General features: G+C 41.9%; 1 protein-coding gene across 2 annotated transcripts in view; it reads right to left on the bottom strand.

Annotated features, from left to right (window-relative positions):
* Positions 1–9738: 9738 nt before the first annotated feature.
* Positions 9739–18614, bottom strand: part of LOC147700450 (pregnancy-specific beta-1-glycoprotein 7-like) — a 225266-nt gene continuing 216390 nt past the window's right edge. The window contains exons 8-9 of one of the 2 annotated variants that reach the window (XM_086935863.1): positions 17532–17739; positions 9739–13370 (exon numbers count right to left, since the gene is read on the bottom strand). In XM_086935863.1, the coding sequence (XP_086791989.1) occupies positions 17736–17739 (4 nt within the window). In that variant the 3' untranslated portion in view covers positions 9739–13370; positions 17532–17735. Of the gene's footprint in view, positions 13371–17531; positions 17740–18614 lie in introns of those variants that run through there. The other variant, XM_086935864.1, reaches the window with a different exon arrangement.

Raw genomic sequence — 18614 nt, 5'->3', positions numbered from 1 at the left:
CTCCCAGGGCCGGCTCCTGCAATGTCTCGGGTTGCCTACTCTGCCTAATTTGCTTAGTGGAAGCGAGAGCAGGAAACCTGCTCACGCTTCAACAAAGTAAAGCAGGATTGCTTTTGAGCAAGGGGAGCCGCATGTTAGTAGCTCCCCTTCTAAAAAACAAAAAAATTGTAAACGCCGGCACCTCCCTGGAGGACCCGCTCCCTCCCTGCATCACTCTGCAAACGCGCCCCCTTGCATCTTCCAAAATTGTTACAGGTGATGTTTCAAGGGCTAATAAGGGCTCCATAATAATTCCTAGGTTAAGACTAACTATAGACTTATTCAATGTTGGAATTGGAAGGTTACACCACTTCACACTGAGGCCCTCATCTTTCACAGTTAAACATCGTACTTTCGACAATAATTATCGACAGCCATATCCAGTGATCTCACAGCACCAGTTTCAGATTCTCGCCGTCTGTGGTCCTGGTGCAAAATGCCAACAGTATGTTTAGGTCAAATCAGAGTCCTCAGGTGAGCCGAGCTCTATATCCCTGCAGTGGGTGACCGGCATCTTAACAGTCTGTTCCATTACAAACTTGCAAAAAGCACAACAAATAATAACGTAACAGACACCTCCCTCCTCTCCCCTCCCTCCCACTCATCTCCTACCCACACCCACCCCCCAAGGCATGTCGCTCAATCATCCATGTCTCTGTGGAGAATAATATCTAGTCATGCAAGGCATCAGGCACAATAATTCCAGTTGTAAGGAGTCTACAATGGGTAAGCCCCTATGCAATATATGCTTTCAATCATCAGGCTACGTATAAAGATAGAGCAGCTTTTCAACCCCCACATACAGTTCTGCTCATTCAAGGGGTGGTTCGTTATCATAACTCGGTTGCTTGAGCAACTCTAGTAATACCACCCAGGCTCTCGCCACTTCCAGTGCTTTTCACTGCCAGTTCTTTGGGCCAATTGCAGTCTTAAAATCCCTTTACAATCTGCCCATTTTATAAACTCCCTCAGCCACCTCAGAACGCAAGGGGCACTGTTCGCCTTCCAGTGACTAGTAATTTCTCGTTTAGCCAGAACCAACCCCAGGTCTAGGAATTGGCTGGTAATTTTATTCCAGGCGGTGTGAGGAAACCAGTGTAGTAGGAAATACCCAGGGTCAGTTTTATGTCACGTTCCGTTATGTCGCCTAATCTAGTCGATACCCCCCTCCAAAACCCCTCTAGTAATGGACAATCAGAGAACATATGTAAAAATTCAGCCTTTTCTAAATTACACCGCGGACAGGCTGAACCGGTCCTAAAATACTCAATAATCTTGTGCCGGGTGAGATACGCTCTGTGGAGTACAAAAAATTGATTTGATGGAAACATGCATTATTGGAACTTTTCCAAACTCTTTCTACGAGTGCCACCCACGGCTTCTCATCTATGGGCAAACCGAGATCTGTCTCCCATTTAAGAAGCAGGCCCTCCAAGGGATGTCTTATCTCCAGGGTGAGCCGCAGCCGATACCATCCTCCATTCTACCATCCCCTTCTTCCAATGTTTACGGATGGCTGCCTGCAGAGCAGCATGTAAAATAAAGTCCTTCCTGGGAAGCTTGTATCGCTCCAATATATTATTAAAGGGAAGCAAGGTATTGTCCTCGTAGTGGTCTCCAATAGTGGAGATTTCCGCCTCTTCCCAGGCCCGTTGCCCCTGCCAATCTCCTCCATGTGGTAGTGATGGAGCGGTAATTTCTTCTGGTAATTTCTCAATGCAAAACCCTCATGCTACCTCTAATTTACCGCTCAAAAGGTGTTGGGCCCTTCATACCATGTATTACCTTCAGGAGACTTAAATAATCATGAACAGTCAAAAATGCAATTATTATTGTAAGCCAATAAAGAGAGTTGTTGAGTATTTAAAGAGTTTTATTTTCTAATCAAAAGTTAGGTTTTTTCTGACCCTTTATTCATCAGTAACATCAATCAGGTTACAGAATTTGGAAAACAGGTAAAATAGCATTAATACAGAACTTATTACTGTCTGCATATAAGCATAACATGTAGGAATGTGGCGCAAAATGTCATTCAAGACTCAAAGAGTTTCTAAGAAAAATAGTTTTGCAAGGCTAATCAAAAATCAAATAGTTTGCAAAAATCTCCAATAAAGAGAAATAAATGCATCAAACAAATAAATCTTTTCAGACCTAATTAATTAGTCAAAGCATAACTTAAATTTAGCATCTAATTCTATTTAATCAGCTGTTCTTCTGCATCTGTCTGTGTCTAAAGAGCAAGCAGGGAGTGAGATAGCCCCTCCTTCACCAGACCTCAAAGGAATGCGCCTACAGTGCCAAGATATGACGTGCCAGGATTTTGAAATAATCAACAGGGAAACCCTCTTATCAGACCCTCCTCGGAACGCCCAAAACAAAAATACCCGCCACGATCTCGTGCCTAACCCACAGAGATGCCTGTTCTAATCTGCGTCTCCTGTCAAGGCTCACACGCCCCCTCCTCCCTAATGTGCCCAGTGCCAGCTGGGTTAAAAGGAGCCGGTGGGGGAAAAAAAATGACAAAGAGCTTTGTAGCACTTCTCCTTATCTGGGTGCTATACTTAGAAAATTTGGCAGAGTGCTCCGCAGCACTTGGGCTCAGAGACCTCGTCCAGGGTCCTTTGACAGAGTGCTTCGCAGCATCTCTCTATGGGGCCTATTGTAGAGTGGTGGGTCAGTGTCAGGTCAGCTAGTCAGCCCAGACGGACAATTTCTTTAAGCTAAGCTAGGCTATTTATACTCTACTGGGACCCCTAGACCACCCACAAATGTTGCAAGTGACAAGGTCCCATCTTTTGATTGGTCAAGGGAGGTGGTTAAGTCATTGTCACCACCTATAATTCTTCGTTCCCATAGTACGTGTTCACGTGACAGTACCCTCCCCTTAGAGTTTGGGTTCCCAGGCATACGTGTGGGAAAGGGCAATAGAGCATGCAAAAGAGTGCAACATTGTATCATTATTAGACGTAAAAACAGCATCTTTTCAGGGGCGAAGGTGAGCGTTCCAGGAAAGTCCCAGCTTCGGTAGCCAACTGGCTAGGTTCCAATGCTGCAAGGCCCAGTTCTTAGGTCACGTGGGTGGGTCATGTGATGTAAACACATAATAAAAATAAAAAGAGGACATACTCTAGATACAGCACTAATGTGTACAATGTATACCATTTAATACTATAATGTTTACCTAATCCAGCTACTAATTTTAAAGCAGCTTTTTCTATTATTTATAATAACATGCAAAATAAATGTGCAATGTATAATAAAGCATATTATGCTTTAGTGTAAAATTTAAAAGCACATACAGTTAATGTAACACACACAGAAACATGTTATCAATGTTATAGATACTTTTTCATGTACAAAGCATTTTAGCACCATGTGTAGTGTTTGGTGCATTATTATTTTCACACATTATAAAAAGAGGTGTTTTAAACTAAACATGTTTAATAAATATGTAACAAGCTAAAGTCTTTTAAAACAGGAAATAGTGAATTCAGATTGCAATAGATGAGCTAGGAAGGAGAGAAACACATTTTATTCATCTTTAAAGCTAAAAAGGCCACTTTTCTTTATACTGTAAAAACACATGTTAATTCAGCACAAGCATTTCAGAAAGACTAGGTGTCACTTTTATATTTTTCATGTGCCTTTGGTTTTAACTTGCACCAAAAGGTGCGTGGCAATTTAAATGCAGTTTGTCTGAAGCACAAAAATAAAACAATGCCTGACTGCAGATGAAATCTGCTCCATCAGTAGGGCCTCGCAGACTACCAGCAGCATCTTAGGCGTATATAGGGGTCCCTGCTGGGCTCTTCTATTAGCCCGGTTCCCACGTTGGTGCATCGCCCATAAGTCCATCGGGGCTTTTCTTTCGCTCAAGGGGAGCCGTAGCAGCACGTGGGACAGCTCTCTCAGACCTGGATCTGTGCTCCCATGGATCTCCTCATTGCAAAGTCTCCCTGCCATCCACTTCGTGAACCACTGTAGTAGGCCTCAAAGTCTGGCACTGCAAAGCCCCCCTCCCTTCTAGGTCTCATCATGGGGTGACCGCTACCCTACGTCTCCCAGAGCCCCATAAAAATCCTGTGATCATGGTGTTAAGTAGGGTAAAGTATTTTCGCGGAACCCAGAGTGGTAACAAGCCAAAATAATTGGTCAATCACGATAGCGTGACCATCTTTAGCAGTGCCACCCGTCCTGCCACTGATAGCGGGAGAGTCCCCCAGAATTGGAAGTCACTCTTGGTGGCTCGTATCACCCGTCCGACATTACCTTCTAACAAATCGGCGGCTGCGTGATAGAGGAGAACGCCCAGATAAGTCAGGCATTTGCTTTCCCATCCACATCTAACGCGTCCGGTGGGTCATTCCTTCCACTTAAAGGCACAGGGAAAAGGCACGTCTTGTTCCAGTTGACCTTGAGGCCTGCCACTCTTCCCAGCCTGTTAAGTAGCTCCTTGGCACCCCGCAGGTAATTCGTTGAGTTGGCGAGGAACATTAGAAGATCATTTGCATAAAAGGCAATAAATTGAGGTTGGCCTATCACGTCCAGTCCTCAATAATACCGCCCCAATTGCGCATGAACAGTCAGAGGTTCCACTGCCAACGCGAACAAGAGGGGAGACAGGGGACATCCCGGTCTCGTTCCTCTGCCTACATCGCAGTCCTCTGAGATCAAACCTCCAGTGCATTGTTCTTGCTTTCATGGACCTCATAAGTGCCTGTGACCGGGTAAACGGGTCAAAGCTCTGGGACAGCCTTGGTGTATTAGGACTGCCTTTACATCTGGTCAATTTCCTTAGAGCCCTGCACATGGATGGAAATGCCTGTGTCAGATATGGCATGGAGGAGGAGACATCCCAATCATTTATCCTCCCACGGGGGGGTAAGGCAGGGCTGTGTGACTGTGACAATTTTGTTTTTGTAAATAGAGTGAACACCTCTCTGATTGAAAATGGGGTTGACCTGCCCAAGATAAGGTCAGCCAGTGTGCTCACCCAGCTCTATGCTGATGATGCAGTATTGATGGCCAGAACGGGAAATGAGTTAAAGCAATCAGTCAATCAATTTTTCACTTTTATGGATGACTTGGATCTAGGCACAAACATCTCAAAGACTCACTCTATAGATTGTCGGAGGAGGGCTGCTAAAACTAGACCTATTGACATGAAGGGTCGAAAAATGCTTGTGTTTCTACTTTTCCATATTTGGGAGTGTTATTTGACCATCGGAACGATTGGCTTCCCTGTATTTCTAATCGATGTTCTAAATGTAGTCGAGCCTGTCGTGCTTTGTGTAGATTTTCCCTGTCATTAGGTAATAAGCCTATTCTGCCCTTGCTGCAAATCTATAGAATAAAATGTCTTCCAGTCCTGGCATTCGGTGCAGCCATTTGGGGGAACCATAATTGCAAGGTGATCCAGCAGGAATAGGACTGACTTTACAGAGAATTATTGGGCCTGGGTATAAATAGTGCATCTTTCTTTGCTCATGAAGAATTGGGTCTGGAATATGTGGAGGATCCAGTCAAACTGGGCCCATTGTTTCTCTGGATCTCAGTTTGGGTAGATGAGAGACTGAATTTCAATAAGAGTGCGATCGAGGACTGTTTGGGGTGTATGTATGGCCACAAGATACTGTATGGACCTTTTTAACAGGCCACACCTTCTTAAAAAAGGAGATGGGAGCCTTTTTAGGGAACGATTATTAAATAGGTTGAAGGATGAGAGGGAAGCTAGGGCACTGTAGAAAAAAAAACTCCAACAGATCCTGCCTGCTCCTAAAAACTGTAACAGTCATCGAACCATACCTTAAAGCTGTTGGACATCCTACGGACAGATCATGGATCACAAAATTTTGTTTGAGTTCTATCCGTACAATGATCTGTTTTCCCCCGGGTCCATTTGATCCTTGTGCACTTTTAACCTGTCCTTGTGACGTTTACTCACTCCATACCCTAATACACTTGGGTCCAGATGTAACACCATTTTCTTTTGCGACTCACAAATTGCAAAAAACTTGTGAGTTGCAATTTACGAGCTGCAAAAGCTAATGTAAAACAGTGTCATAAACACTGTTAGCGATTCCCAATGGGGTCGGAAAATGCGAGGCTCATCAATATTAATGAGGCACTTGCAATTTGCAATCCCAGGGATGGTGGCTTGCTGGGCTCAGCAGACCTCCATGTCTGGGACTGCTTTTCAATAAAGGAGTTTAAAAAAAAAATGCAGCCCGTTTTCCTTAAAGGTAAACAAGATGCATTTAAAAAAACAAAAAAAAACGTTTTTGTTTCATTTTTTAAAGGCAGGCAGTGGTCCATGGGACCACTCCTGCCCCTACAAAATATTTCCCCCTGCATTTGGGGAGAGGAGTTGGCCTAACGGCTAAGACGGTCGGCCTCAAAGCTGGTGAACTGGGTTCGAGTCTCAGCAAGGACGCTGAACATCCTGTGATTCTGGGCAAATCACTTAGGGCCATATGTATCAAAAAGTCATTTTGCGATTCTCAAATTGCGATTTTTTGCGAATCGCTATTTGAGAATCGCAGAAGGCAATGTATGTAGGCTTTGAAATAAATGTTGCGAATCCTACATATCCTTTAATTGCGAATCGTAAATTGCAATTCGCAATTAAGGAATACCTCCCCATTCCTTCCTATAGAAATGACTGGGAAGACATTCTCAATTTGCGATTAGCAATTAGCGAATTGCAAATTGAGAATGCAATTTCAAGGGTGCAGGGGTGTCAAAAGGACACCCTGTTGCACCCCTGAAATAAGCATGGGTGCACATGTGGCGCACATACATGCCCTAAGGGCATGTATGTGCTTCACATTGCACTTTGAAAAATGCAAAAAAGTGCTTTTTTTAAAAAAAATCGCAAATTACCACCAACTTGAAGTTGGTGGTAATTTGCGATTCCTTAAGGCCAAATTGCACTTTTTTGGTGCTTCTTACATTGCGTTTAAGGAATCGCAAAATTTGCGATTCCTAAAATGCAATTGCAAAATAAGGAATCACAAATTTTGCGATTCCTTATTTTGCCTTAATACATACCATTTGGCAAAATTGCATTCGCAAACGCCAAAATTCTGCGAATTTCGGCGTTTGCGAATGCAATTTTGCTTGATACATATGGCCCTTAATCTCCCTGTGCCTCCCAAAAATGAATGTGTCCTCATGTAATGCAACTGGTGCTATGTTAAATCCTCTGATACCAGATAACTTCGGGTCAAGTTCGCGCTATATAAAACTCCCTAAAATAAAAATATATATATTTTTTTAAATTGCAAAGGGGTCCCCTAGGTAACCCTTCCCATTTGCGACTGCATTACCACTGCAGTTGCAAAACATTCATACATAGCTTGTGAGTCGCTATTAAGAAGGGTACGCCCCTTCCTAATTGCGAGTCGCAAAATTCTATTTGCATGTACATGATAGTATACTTATAAATAGATCCGCAGGCAGCACATTTCTTCGTAGGCACATCATTAAGTTATGCAATACACTCCGTCCGAGCCTAGGAACATTGAGCACACTACTCTTGTTTTTGGTTGTCCGGCTGGAGTCAGCTCTGAATCGCAAAGCCAAACAAACACATCAGCGTTGCGTGTCTGGCACAGTGCGATTGCAACAATGCTTTTATTATATAGAAACCACCTCGGAGCCTTATGCACCAGAGGAGCACTTCCATGGATTATCCTGGACGGTTTGACCGAGACGCAGCTCTGCTGATACCAATCGTTATCCTGCTGACTGCGGCCTACATAAGACCGGCTGCCTGATACATCATACACAGGTATGGGGAGTTTAGTTTTCCCAAGAGATCTGGCAGAGGGTACTCTCACTATGCTCTCAATAGTGTGAGTAGAATTAGGGTAGGATTATTCAAATATTCACATATGCATTATCATATAATCACACAAAGCTGTCATGATGGTTGCATTGTTCATCTTTTTCACCATTCTTGTAATGCTGGTAACAATGCTTTGTTTCTTTCTGCTAATCACTGCTGCTCATGATTTTTACACAACAATACAATTGCTTCAATAAATGTTTGAAAAGCCAATTCGTACATTTCTTGTGCCCCCCCCCCACCCACCCCAGCCCCCCAGCGTGCCTAAGTAGCAAACAAAGGCATACTTCTGTTTCCATAATTTCCTGGGGGAATAAGAGTGGTCATGTTCTGAGGTTACAGAAACCATCTGGTACCTTGTTATGGTTATGGTTAGGAGTTTGCATGGGGCACTGTGGCCTAGCTAGGAATTGGGCCAACATACTCTGATGGTATGGATGGACTCAGTCCCCATATTCTGATGTTTATGTTGTCCAGACATGCAGTCCTATTTGTAGGAACCATATGACAGCATCCTTCCAGCTGCTTCCAGATGGGAATGCATTACTCCTTCCTTCCACCTGCTTTCAGATGGGACCACATTACTCCTGCACTAGCATCCTTACACACGCTTCCATATGGGACCACATTACTGCTGAGCTACAATCCTTGCACCCACTTCAAGAAAGGACCACATTACTCCTGCGCTAGCATACTTAAACCTGCTTCCAGATGGAACCACATTACTCCTGCTCTAGCATCCTTCCACCTGCTTCCAGATGGGAATGCATTACTCCTTCCTTCCACCTGCTTCCAGAAGGGGTCACATTACTCCTGCTCCAGCATCCTTACACCTGCTTTCATATGGGACCACATTATTCCTGCACTAGAACTGTAACAACTGCTTCCAGATGGGACCAAATTACACCTGAACTATCATCCTTACACACTCTTCCAGATAGGTCCACTTTACTCCTGCTCTAGCATCCTTACACCTACTTCCAGATAGACCACATTACTCATGCATTAGGATCCTTACACCCTCTTCAGGGTGGGTCCACTTTACTCCTGCTCTACCATCCTTACACTCTCTTCCACATGAGACCACAATACTTCTACACTGGCATCTTTACACCTGCTTCCAGATGGGACTACATTACTCCTGCACTATCATCCTTACACCCGCTTCCAGATGGGACCACATTACTCCTGCACTATCATCCTTACACCCGCTTCCAGATGGCACCACATTACTCCTGCACTATCATCCTTACACCGGCTTCCAGATGGACTCACTTTACTCCTGTTCTAGCATGCTTACATAAAAAAAATATTGTTTATGTGCAGGAAGGAATACCTTCCCCTTCCTGCATATAAACAATCAATAGCATTTTGCTGGTTCCATTTGTGATGGACAGCGCAGCACACATGGAAACAGCAAAAACTAGGAGAAATGAAACACGTCTCATCGTTTTGTCAGGGTAAGACCAGGTTTTCCCTGGCCTTAATTATGGCGTTGCCTCCTATTTACACCACCCTTGTGAATAAGTGGCTTAATGTTGCCTTGTGAATAAGGCAAGGGTACTATCGCCATCACAACGTTGAGAAAAGTGGCGTTCCCGTGGCAATAGGGGCTTGCAAGTATGCCCCATAGTCCATCAAGGTGCTGCCGTCTCGCCCCAGCACTGCGGTGTTTCAAAAGGGCTCTCTATATTGAGAACAGGACCCCCTGCTTTCCTTAAAGGTTTCTAGAGCAGGGCAAAGCTATCATTTACGGAGAAGTGTCCCCGGCATCCTTGTTTTTTACTACCAAGCATGCTCTTAAGTCTGACATTCACACATCAATGTACAGCCCAACAGGTTATGTTTTATATTAAACATTCCTCATTTTATTTTCATAAACAATACCAGTTCTATACTTTAATCCATAAACTCATGATAGACATGTTTTGTTTTCAGCAACACAGGCTCATATTCAGAAAAATATCAATGCAGGTCAGAATGGGAAGCAAGAATATTCAGCTTAAGAGCAAATTATTCAAAACATCACACATTCGCATTCGATGCATCTAAACAATTCCACATCCATGCACACACACTAAAACATTTCTTGATAGTCACAACAACACTGGTCTTGAGTCATTAGGGGCCCCACAGGGAACAGTCAGTTACTGGACATACCCCGGCGGAGTTCAGCCAAGCCAGAATTACGCCAACTACACTGGCTGCCAGTACAGCAGAGGATCTGGTTTAAGGCCATGACTATCGTGCACAAAGCGATGTCGGAAGCCGGGCCCGCCTTAATCCAACCCATGTTCCGTCCTTACCAGACCTCTCGGATTCTAAGATCCAGTAACAAGAATCTACTGACGATTCCTAGGATTATGAGAACCCGCATGGGTGGCAGACGTTTCTCTCTCCAGGCTGCAAAGTTCTGGAATCTGCTCCCTGACACCATCAGACTTGAGGTGAACCATCTCAGGTTCAGCATGATGTTAAAGACCTTTCTGTTTTCCTGAACCGTGAGGCAATGACTCGGTTATCTAATGCGCTGGGATGCCTCCGGGTAGCCATGCGCTATATAAGTGTGTAGTCATTCATTCATTCATTCATTACAGATATTTCAAATTGTAATTCAAAGGGACAAATACACTACCATTTATTAATCTCCTGACACATTAGGTCCCTTGTACAATAAAAGTGTGCTGGCACAGTCTTCATTTCCACACACTATTGTGGCTTAGATTCAATCTTTTCAACACACGTTTCCGCGAATAGCGCCGTCATCAGGAACGCCACGCTACAAGACCCCACTTTGGTTCCCGTGGCCATCACAAAGGGAGATGTATCCCAACCCCTCAACTCGGGATGGAGGTCAGCCACACGCCCCTGAAATACCCCGTGCGTCCAGTAAAAAAAATAATCACTTGGTTTGCTTTATAAACTTGCGGCAACTCTGTATTCTTCTGGCCTCCAACAGCGCCTTGGTTGGCATAAAAAGTGCTATACATAGGGGACTGTGCCTGCTGGGTCACAACCACTTGAATTAGGACTTTATCAAAAACAATCAGGGTGCTAAGCATAGAATACAAAAGCAAAGTCTGGGGGCACAAGAATGACCATGCCAACATCTTCTGGGACGGATTGATCTCTGTCTTCAAGAGCAGCAACTCCAAAAAATGCTGGTGAATAATCAAGAACCTAAAAAAGGAGATACAGTTTCCAACAAGACAAACATCCCTGAAGACGCCTGGCCTCAAATGTGAAGTCATTGCAGATCTTAGAGGGGCCCTCAGTCCTCAGTCTTGGCAGTCCACCAACAAACCCCAACTACTACACCCACCCTTTGCACTGAGCCTCAAACACAGCACGTCAAATCAAACAAGAGCAGGGCTGACGGAGCACCTGGCCCCAACGGTCCTCCCCAGGCGCTGTTCATAGTAAACCCGTCCACATAGGGCAGATGCTAACACTGGTTTCCAACCACGACAGGTCAGATCCCAGACTCACGGCGAGGGACCAGTGCACACCCTACATCTAAAGGGGGAGACCCTTCAAACCCGGACACTATCAATAAATCTCTTTGTCAGACAATGACGCAAAGTTCTATGGGGTATCCTTTCAGAGGACCTTGAGACCTGGACATCCAAGAATAACATAGCAGCAATAAACCAGCCAGGAGTCAGACAAGGAATTGGCACCATCACCAAACTAATAACTATGTATCTTATGATCAATAAAAATAAACCAAACAGCACCTTTCTCTAACTCTGCTTCGCAGAACTTAAGGCGGCTTTTGATGGGGTTCCCAGATCACTTCGATGGGCAAAGCTAGAGGCACTTGGATCCCACAGCACCTACTTAAAGCAATCATGGAGCGGCGCTCGAACATGGGGTCGGGTATAAAGGTGAGGGATGGGAGCGTCGTCTTTAGAAAAATTTCAACCAACACCGGTCTGAAACATTAGTGTGTCCGAGCCCCCTCCTTTTCAACCTCTCTTTGGCTATCCTGGCAGCATCATTAAACGACATCACGGCTCATCCCCCCAAAATTGGTGGCAAGCATCTGGGGTGCTTGTTCTACTCAGGGGAGGGACTCTTTATGAGCCAGAAAAAAATAGGCCTTCAACGTTTGCTAAACACTCTCCAAACATACACCGACAAAGACCATCTAGTGGTGAATTTACAAAAGACCAAAACAATGATTATAGGGAACAAAATCAAAAAGGCAGGAGAATGTTTTTTAAACGGAAACAATATTTCCAAAGTTACCACCTACATGTGTTTAGTTGTATTAATAGAAAGCCAGGGCTCATTCCTGCCCCAAAAGAAATACATCTGGAACAGGGCAGGAGCTCGCAAAACGATTTTGGAAAACTGGCAAAGTGCATTCCTGGGCGCGCATCGAGGCAACTCACAGAAGGAATATAGCATGTTACTATGTATGCTATTACATTGAGTTCTATTACAACGCAGTTGTTACAAAGACCGCGTTGTTAGAACGCAAAACCTTTACATCGCAAGTCATTACATCGACTTACTGTAGGGGGCGCGTTGGATTTAATAAGAGTATAATTTACTATTCCAAATCCAGCTTGTGCAACAGTAGGGAAGGTGTTTGAATAGTAAATTATACTATTCCTTAGTTTAGAGTGCTCCCAACAACAAGTCGATCTAATGACTTGAAATCGCAAAGTATTTTTTTTGTTTATGCAAATTAATTATTTTTGTTCAAATGTTTGCAATGGTTTTTCATAAGTGAGCTTTTACAAATAAATAAGTTTAGAAATAAAAGCTGGGATACCAAGCCACTGATTCTGTCAAAAGAGTAGACCCTGCTGAGGCAGTTCACAAAAACTTCTAAATCTTGGCTTTATCCTTATTAACATTAGGACAAGGCTGAGAACTCCGCAAAGTGCCAAAAAAAAAACCTGCCGTGCTCTGCGGAGTTCAGCGAGCCACGGAGTGCAGTCATTTGTGCTGCTCATGCTGATTTTTAACCCCAGGAGTCTGTCTCGCGCTGCAAAATCAGCCCGAATGACATAATGCTGAGCTTAAGAGGGTGCTGCTTGTTTCTCCCGCTTTATTAGATGTTCTACTCAGTGGCAGCTTCCTCAAATCGAGCAGCAGTGACCTGCTAAAACCGCCTGTGTTTATAAATCTCACTGAGAGGTGGTCTAGTATTTGATTTTCCTCACTTGTGCTCGCCAACCTAATGTTGACGAGCCACGTGAGAGGAAAAACTCTGCTCTATGCCACTTCTCTGAGTTTTTTGGAACCCTGTGCTCCGCACTCTTTGGGACTAACTCTGCCGGCGGAGCGGGATTCACCGCCCACCCCTAATTAACACCTAACAGTGCTCAGCTTCCGTTCCAGAAGCCCATTCTGTAGCACCAGGACGCCTTCGAGGGTAAGGTTGAGCTTCATAAGCCACCCTCCAAATACAAATAAATGATATACATTACTCATACATACATTCATAAGGCACATTTGCAATCCCTGTCTGCCTCGAGAGCAGTTCTATGGGAAAGAAGGGGCCCCTACAATGTAAACAGTTAGCTACTGGTAGGGAAGGTAAACTCTGTAGAGAAAGGTAGTGTAGCTAAACTCTAAGGGCGTAAATATTCCCTGAATCGAAATCCAAAACAGAATAAAAGACCCTCTAGAGCAATCAAAATAAATGTGTGCTGAAACGAAAATTTATACAAAAATCCTTTAGTTTATTTATTTTTTGTTTTTAGTATATTTTGTTTGTTGTTCATATCCTTTATGCAAAATTCATTTTACTTTTTTAATTCATTGTTTACATTTAAAAAGAAACTTGATGTGTATTGCATGATATCAAAAAACATATACAAACAGTTAATTATTTACACTTAAAGGTATATAGAATTAGTAAGTGAGAACAGAAAAATTTACATAAACACAAATACATGTACACATTAACCCCGTGATATACGAAATATTCAGTTGTTGGTAAATTGATGAAGGCAATGCGGTTGAGTGGAACTACGCGCGTTTCGGCCAGAGGCCTTCGTCAGGTGACCGTCATTCGTATATTAAACATAAATAAAAAATAGTGATATAACCTAGACAGAAAAAACAAGAACAAAAACATATTTAAATATATCTACAGCTCAGACACACTTCTACATTACAGCTATTTACAACTTAGTTTATGCTTCTATATTTTGCGGGTCTATTGCAGTTGCTATAAGGATATATATACACTTTTAGCTTTTTGTGCAACCAACAGATTATAATTAACGCCAGACCATCTAATTTTTATGCTATCCAGATACATCAATGCATATTTATTAACACTTTTACTTTATTAGCTAGACTAAAGATCGTCACTTAAAGTGTATCTATTTCATTAACAGTTCTAATTTTGATAGTTTTCTTTGGGGATAGGTTCTGTTACCAGCAGCTCCACATTAGGCACTAGAATTTCATGAAAAGAAAAATAGAAAAAAGATAGGCATAGACATAGATACAGAAAGATAAGATCTTACACACTCAACACAGAGGTAACCTAACTGATGAGATAAAAGATGGGGATTTGGGATGTAGGTGGAGTGAGGTAAAGACTATTTCTACTTACACAACAAAGGACAGGATGACGTATCAACGCTTTTGCCTCTTATGGTGACACATTTGATATCGTTAGTCCAGTGTTAGATATTCTGAAAAATAGACATGTACCCATTTTAGTTCAAATCCTGACTGTGTATTTTTTTTCCCCTTTAGTATTATCTATTCTATAGGAATACCTTATTTGCTCCTGCCACGTGGTTTTCTATCCATCAAATCAAATCACATGTTGAAGAGTAAAGCGAATCTTTGGGATCCTTAATTCAGAAAACTGGTTCTAAGTTTAGGCAAGGACAAGAGACAGTTACTATCTGAGAATCTGTTCGAGCGATTAAAAGTTTTTTTTGACTAGGTCCATTTTTAATTGTATGTTATACATGTCACAAGACTCTCATTTATCTTTTGAAGGCAGGGCACTGTGCGGGTAAATATAGATTTTATATCAAAAGACAGGTCCTAGCATAATAATATGTCCTAATATTATCTTGGTATGTTTGCACACTTTGCAGTATTAGTATCCTAGCCACACTTTTCTTAAGGAATTAAAGCATACCTTAGATATCTGGTATTTCTGAAGTATTTTTTTCGCAAGGCAAACCACCGAAGAGGTACAAGCTTTTGAATCACTTTCTTTGTAATCAATCTGAATACAAAGGGACATAAAAAAGGACAACTCTATTGTACCATGTTTAAAGTACCGCTATATGGTGTTTCTCAGATCATGCATATTGGTGTCATTACCTTGATCTAGTAGCGCTGTCAGCTGCGCATGCTTGGGATATTTGCCACTGTTGAAGGGAATGCAGAATGGAAGCAATATTAAAATCGGCATACCCATGTTTAGTCTAGGTTTTTTACATAGAGTCTTCTACATTAACCAGCACGATATGATTTGCGAGTTCAGAACGTACCTTTGAATACTGATGCTTGGGCGTTCTAACGGGAGTTCTGTTAAGGTGATGCTTCCGACGTCCGCAATCTAAACGGACTGAGCGGATCCGGGCTTTTTATTTAAAAAAACCGCGCGTTCGTTTACTCGTGCTTCATAGCTAGCAGCTGTAGCCAATTTCCCCAGGCGCAACTCGATGACGATGATCGAACGGGACACGGATCCCACTTGTTTTCATAGAAATCAAGAGCAGACTAGTGCGAAGTTTAGAATACTGTAGTTAAAGCTATTACGCTGTTGGAAAAAAGCAAGTTATAGTCTTTTTTCCAACAGCGTAATAGCTTGGGTATGCCGATTTTAATATTGCTTCCATTCTGCATTCCCTTCAACAGTGGCAAATATCCCAAGCATGCGCAGCTGACAGCGCTACTAGATCAAGGTAATGACACCAATATGCATGATCTGAGAAACACCATATAGCGGTACTTTAAACATGGTACAATAGAGTTGTCCTTTTTTATGTCCCTTTGTATTCAGATTGATTACAAAGAAAGTGATTCAAAAGCTTGTACCTCTTCGGTGGTTTGCCTTGCGAAAAAAATACTTCAGAAATACCAGATATCTAAGGTATGCTTTAATTCCTTAAGAAAAGTGCGGCTAGGATACTAATACTGCAAAGTGTGCAAACATACCAAGATAATATTAGGACATGTTATTATGCTAGGACCTGTCTTTTGATATAAAATCTATATTTACCCGCACAGTGCCCTGCCTTCAAAAGATAAATGAGAGTCTTGTGACATGTATAACATACAATTAAAAATGGACCTAGTCAAAAAAAACTTTTAATCGCTCGAACAGATTCTCAGATAGTAACTGTCTCTTGTCCTTGCCTAAACTTAGAACCAGTTTTCTGAATTAAGGATCCCAAAGATTCGCTTTACTCTTCAACATGTGATTTGATTTGATGGATAGAAAACCACGTGGCAGGAGCAAATAAGGTATTCCTATAGAATAGATAATACTAAAGGGGAAAAAAAATACACAGTCAGGATTTGAACTAAAATGGGTACATGTCTATTTTTCAGAATATCTAACACTGGACTAACGATATCAAATGTGTCACCATAAGAGGCAAAAGCGTTGATACGTCATCCTGTCCTTTGTTGTGTAAGTAGAAATAGTCTTTACCTCACTCCACCTACATCCCAAATCCCCATCTTTTATCTCATCAGTTAGGTTACCTCTGTGTTGAGTGTGTAAGATCTTATCTTTCTGTATCTATGTCTATGCCTATCTTTTTTCTATTTTTCTTTTCATGAAATTCTAGTGCCTAATGTGGAGCTGCTGGTAACAGAACCTATCCCCAAAGAAAACTATCAAAATTAGAACTGTTAATGAAATAGATACACTTTAAGTGACGATCTTTAGTCTAGCTAATAAAGTAAAAGTGTTAATAAATATGCATTGATGTATCTGGATAGCATAAAAATTAGATGGTCTGGCGTTAATTATAATCTGTTGGTTGCACAAAAAGCTAAAAGTGTATATATATCCTTATAGCAACTGCAATAGACCCGCAAAATATAGAAGCATAAACTAAGTTGTAAATAGCTGTAATGTAGAAGTGTGTCTGAGCTGTAGATATATTTAAATATGTTTTTGTTCTTGTTTTTTCTGTCTAGGTTATATCACTATTTTTTATTTATGTTTAATATACGAACGACGGTCACCTGACGAAGGCCTCTGGCCGAAACGCGCGTAGTTCCACTCAACCGCATTGCCTTCATCAATTTACCAACAACTGAATATTTCGTATATCACGGGGTTAATGTGTACATGTATTTGTGTTTATGTAAATTTTTCTGTTCTCACTTACTAATTCTATATACCTTTAAGTGTAAATAATTAACTGTTTGTATATGTTTTTTGATATCATGCAATACACATCAAGTTTCTTTTTAAATGTAAACAATGAATTAAAAAAGTAAAATGAATTTTGCATAAAGGATATGAACAACAAACAAAATATACTAAAAACAAAAAATAAATAAACTAAAGGATTTTTGTATAAATTTTCGTTTCAGCACACATTTATTTTGATTGCTCTAGAGGGTCTATTATTCTGTTTTGGATTTCGATTCAGGGAATATTTACGCCCTTAGAGTTTAGCTACACTACCTGCCTCGAGAGCAGTTACATTTCTGAGAGGAAGAGCTTGGACTGTTCTTTCACGCTTGGCGGCTCGTGCTCTTTCTCTTGAACCAGCACGTGACAGAAACCTCAAATCAAGGAATGTTCACTACTGGTGACTTGTCACGTAAACAACGCGTCAGGATGTCCGGCTTTCAACAGGAGACTCGTCCGTCTTCAAGGAAACATTTATCATCTGGAAAAAAAACAGAACAGGTTAGGGAAGATATTTTACTACATAAAAAGACATACAAGTTTTTGCACATTTTTTGATTTTTATTTTTACAAGTGGTGCCGCAGGCACTAGTTTCAATCATTTTTTTCTCCTCAGATCTGCCCGGAGGTTTTATTCAGCTTTTGAGATATGTTAATAAAATATTGAAATGTCTGTTTAATAGGTGCAGCATCCGAAACACAACGATTGCACAGAGTTTACAACTGATAGTAGAGATGAGGTTTGTATCAGTGCGCGTTGTTAAATGACGAGATGTTGAAAAGCAAGCTAAAACATGCATTTTGCAGACAGGCATAATTCTTACCAGTGCTTAATTTGAGCCGATGGTTTCCGGTGCTTGGCACCTGCACTTCATTGTCAACACCAGCGCTTGTGACAGTCTGCCACAAGGTGGCGTTGTCTGGATTATTTACAGATGACCACAACAATAGGTATTTATGAATTCAACATACATTACAAATGACTATTTCCCGACGCCCAAGCCTTTCTCATAGCTTTGGGGGCCTGAAATAGTCCGACTTGTCACACTTGTGGGAGTGTGATGGTCAGTGGTTGCGCTGTTACTATCATTGGAAGCAAGTTTAACTTCAGTGTGTAAACAGATACGCGTTAGCACATAAAACATGTCTAACCGTCGTAAGTCTGAATGGATGCTTGTAGTACAAAGAGTACACACGCGGTGGCGCGATTACTCCACGTATGTGGAATTGTCAGCGTTAGTTGAAGTCTCGGAAAAGTTATAATGTAAAGTCCACGGCAGAACGTATCACCACGTATCTATCTCTGATCCGTTGTGCCCAATATGGATAATGCATGGCATGATGATTATTAGGCAA

This window comes from Lissotriton vulgaris, chromosome 8 (genome assembly GCF_964263255.1).
Source record: "Lissotriton vulgaris chromosome 8, aLisVul1.2, whole genome shotgun sequence".
NCBI classification, from domain to species: Eukaryota; Metazoa; Chordata; class Amphibia; order Caudata; family Salamandridae; genus Lissotriton; species Lissotriton vulgaris.
The sequence above is the reverse complement of the archived record's forward strand: the minus strand, read 5'-3'. Positions and strand labels throughout refer to the sequence as shown.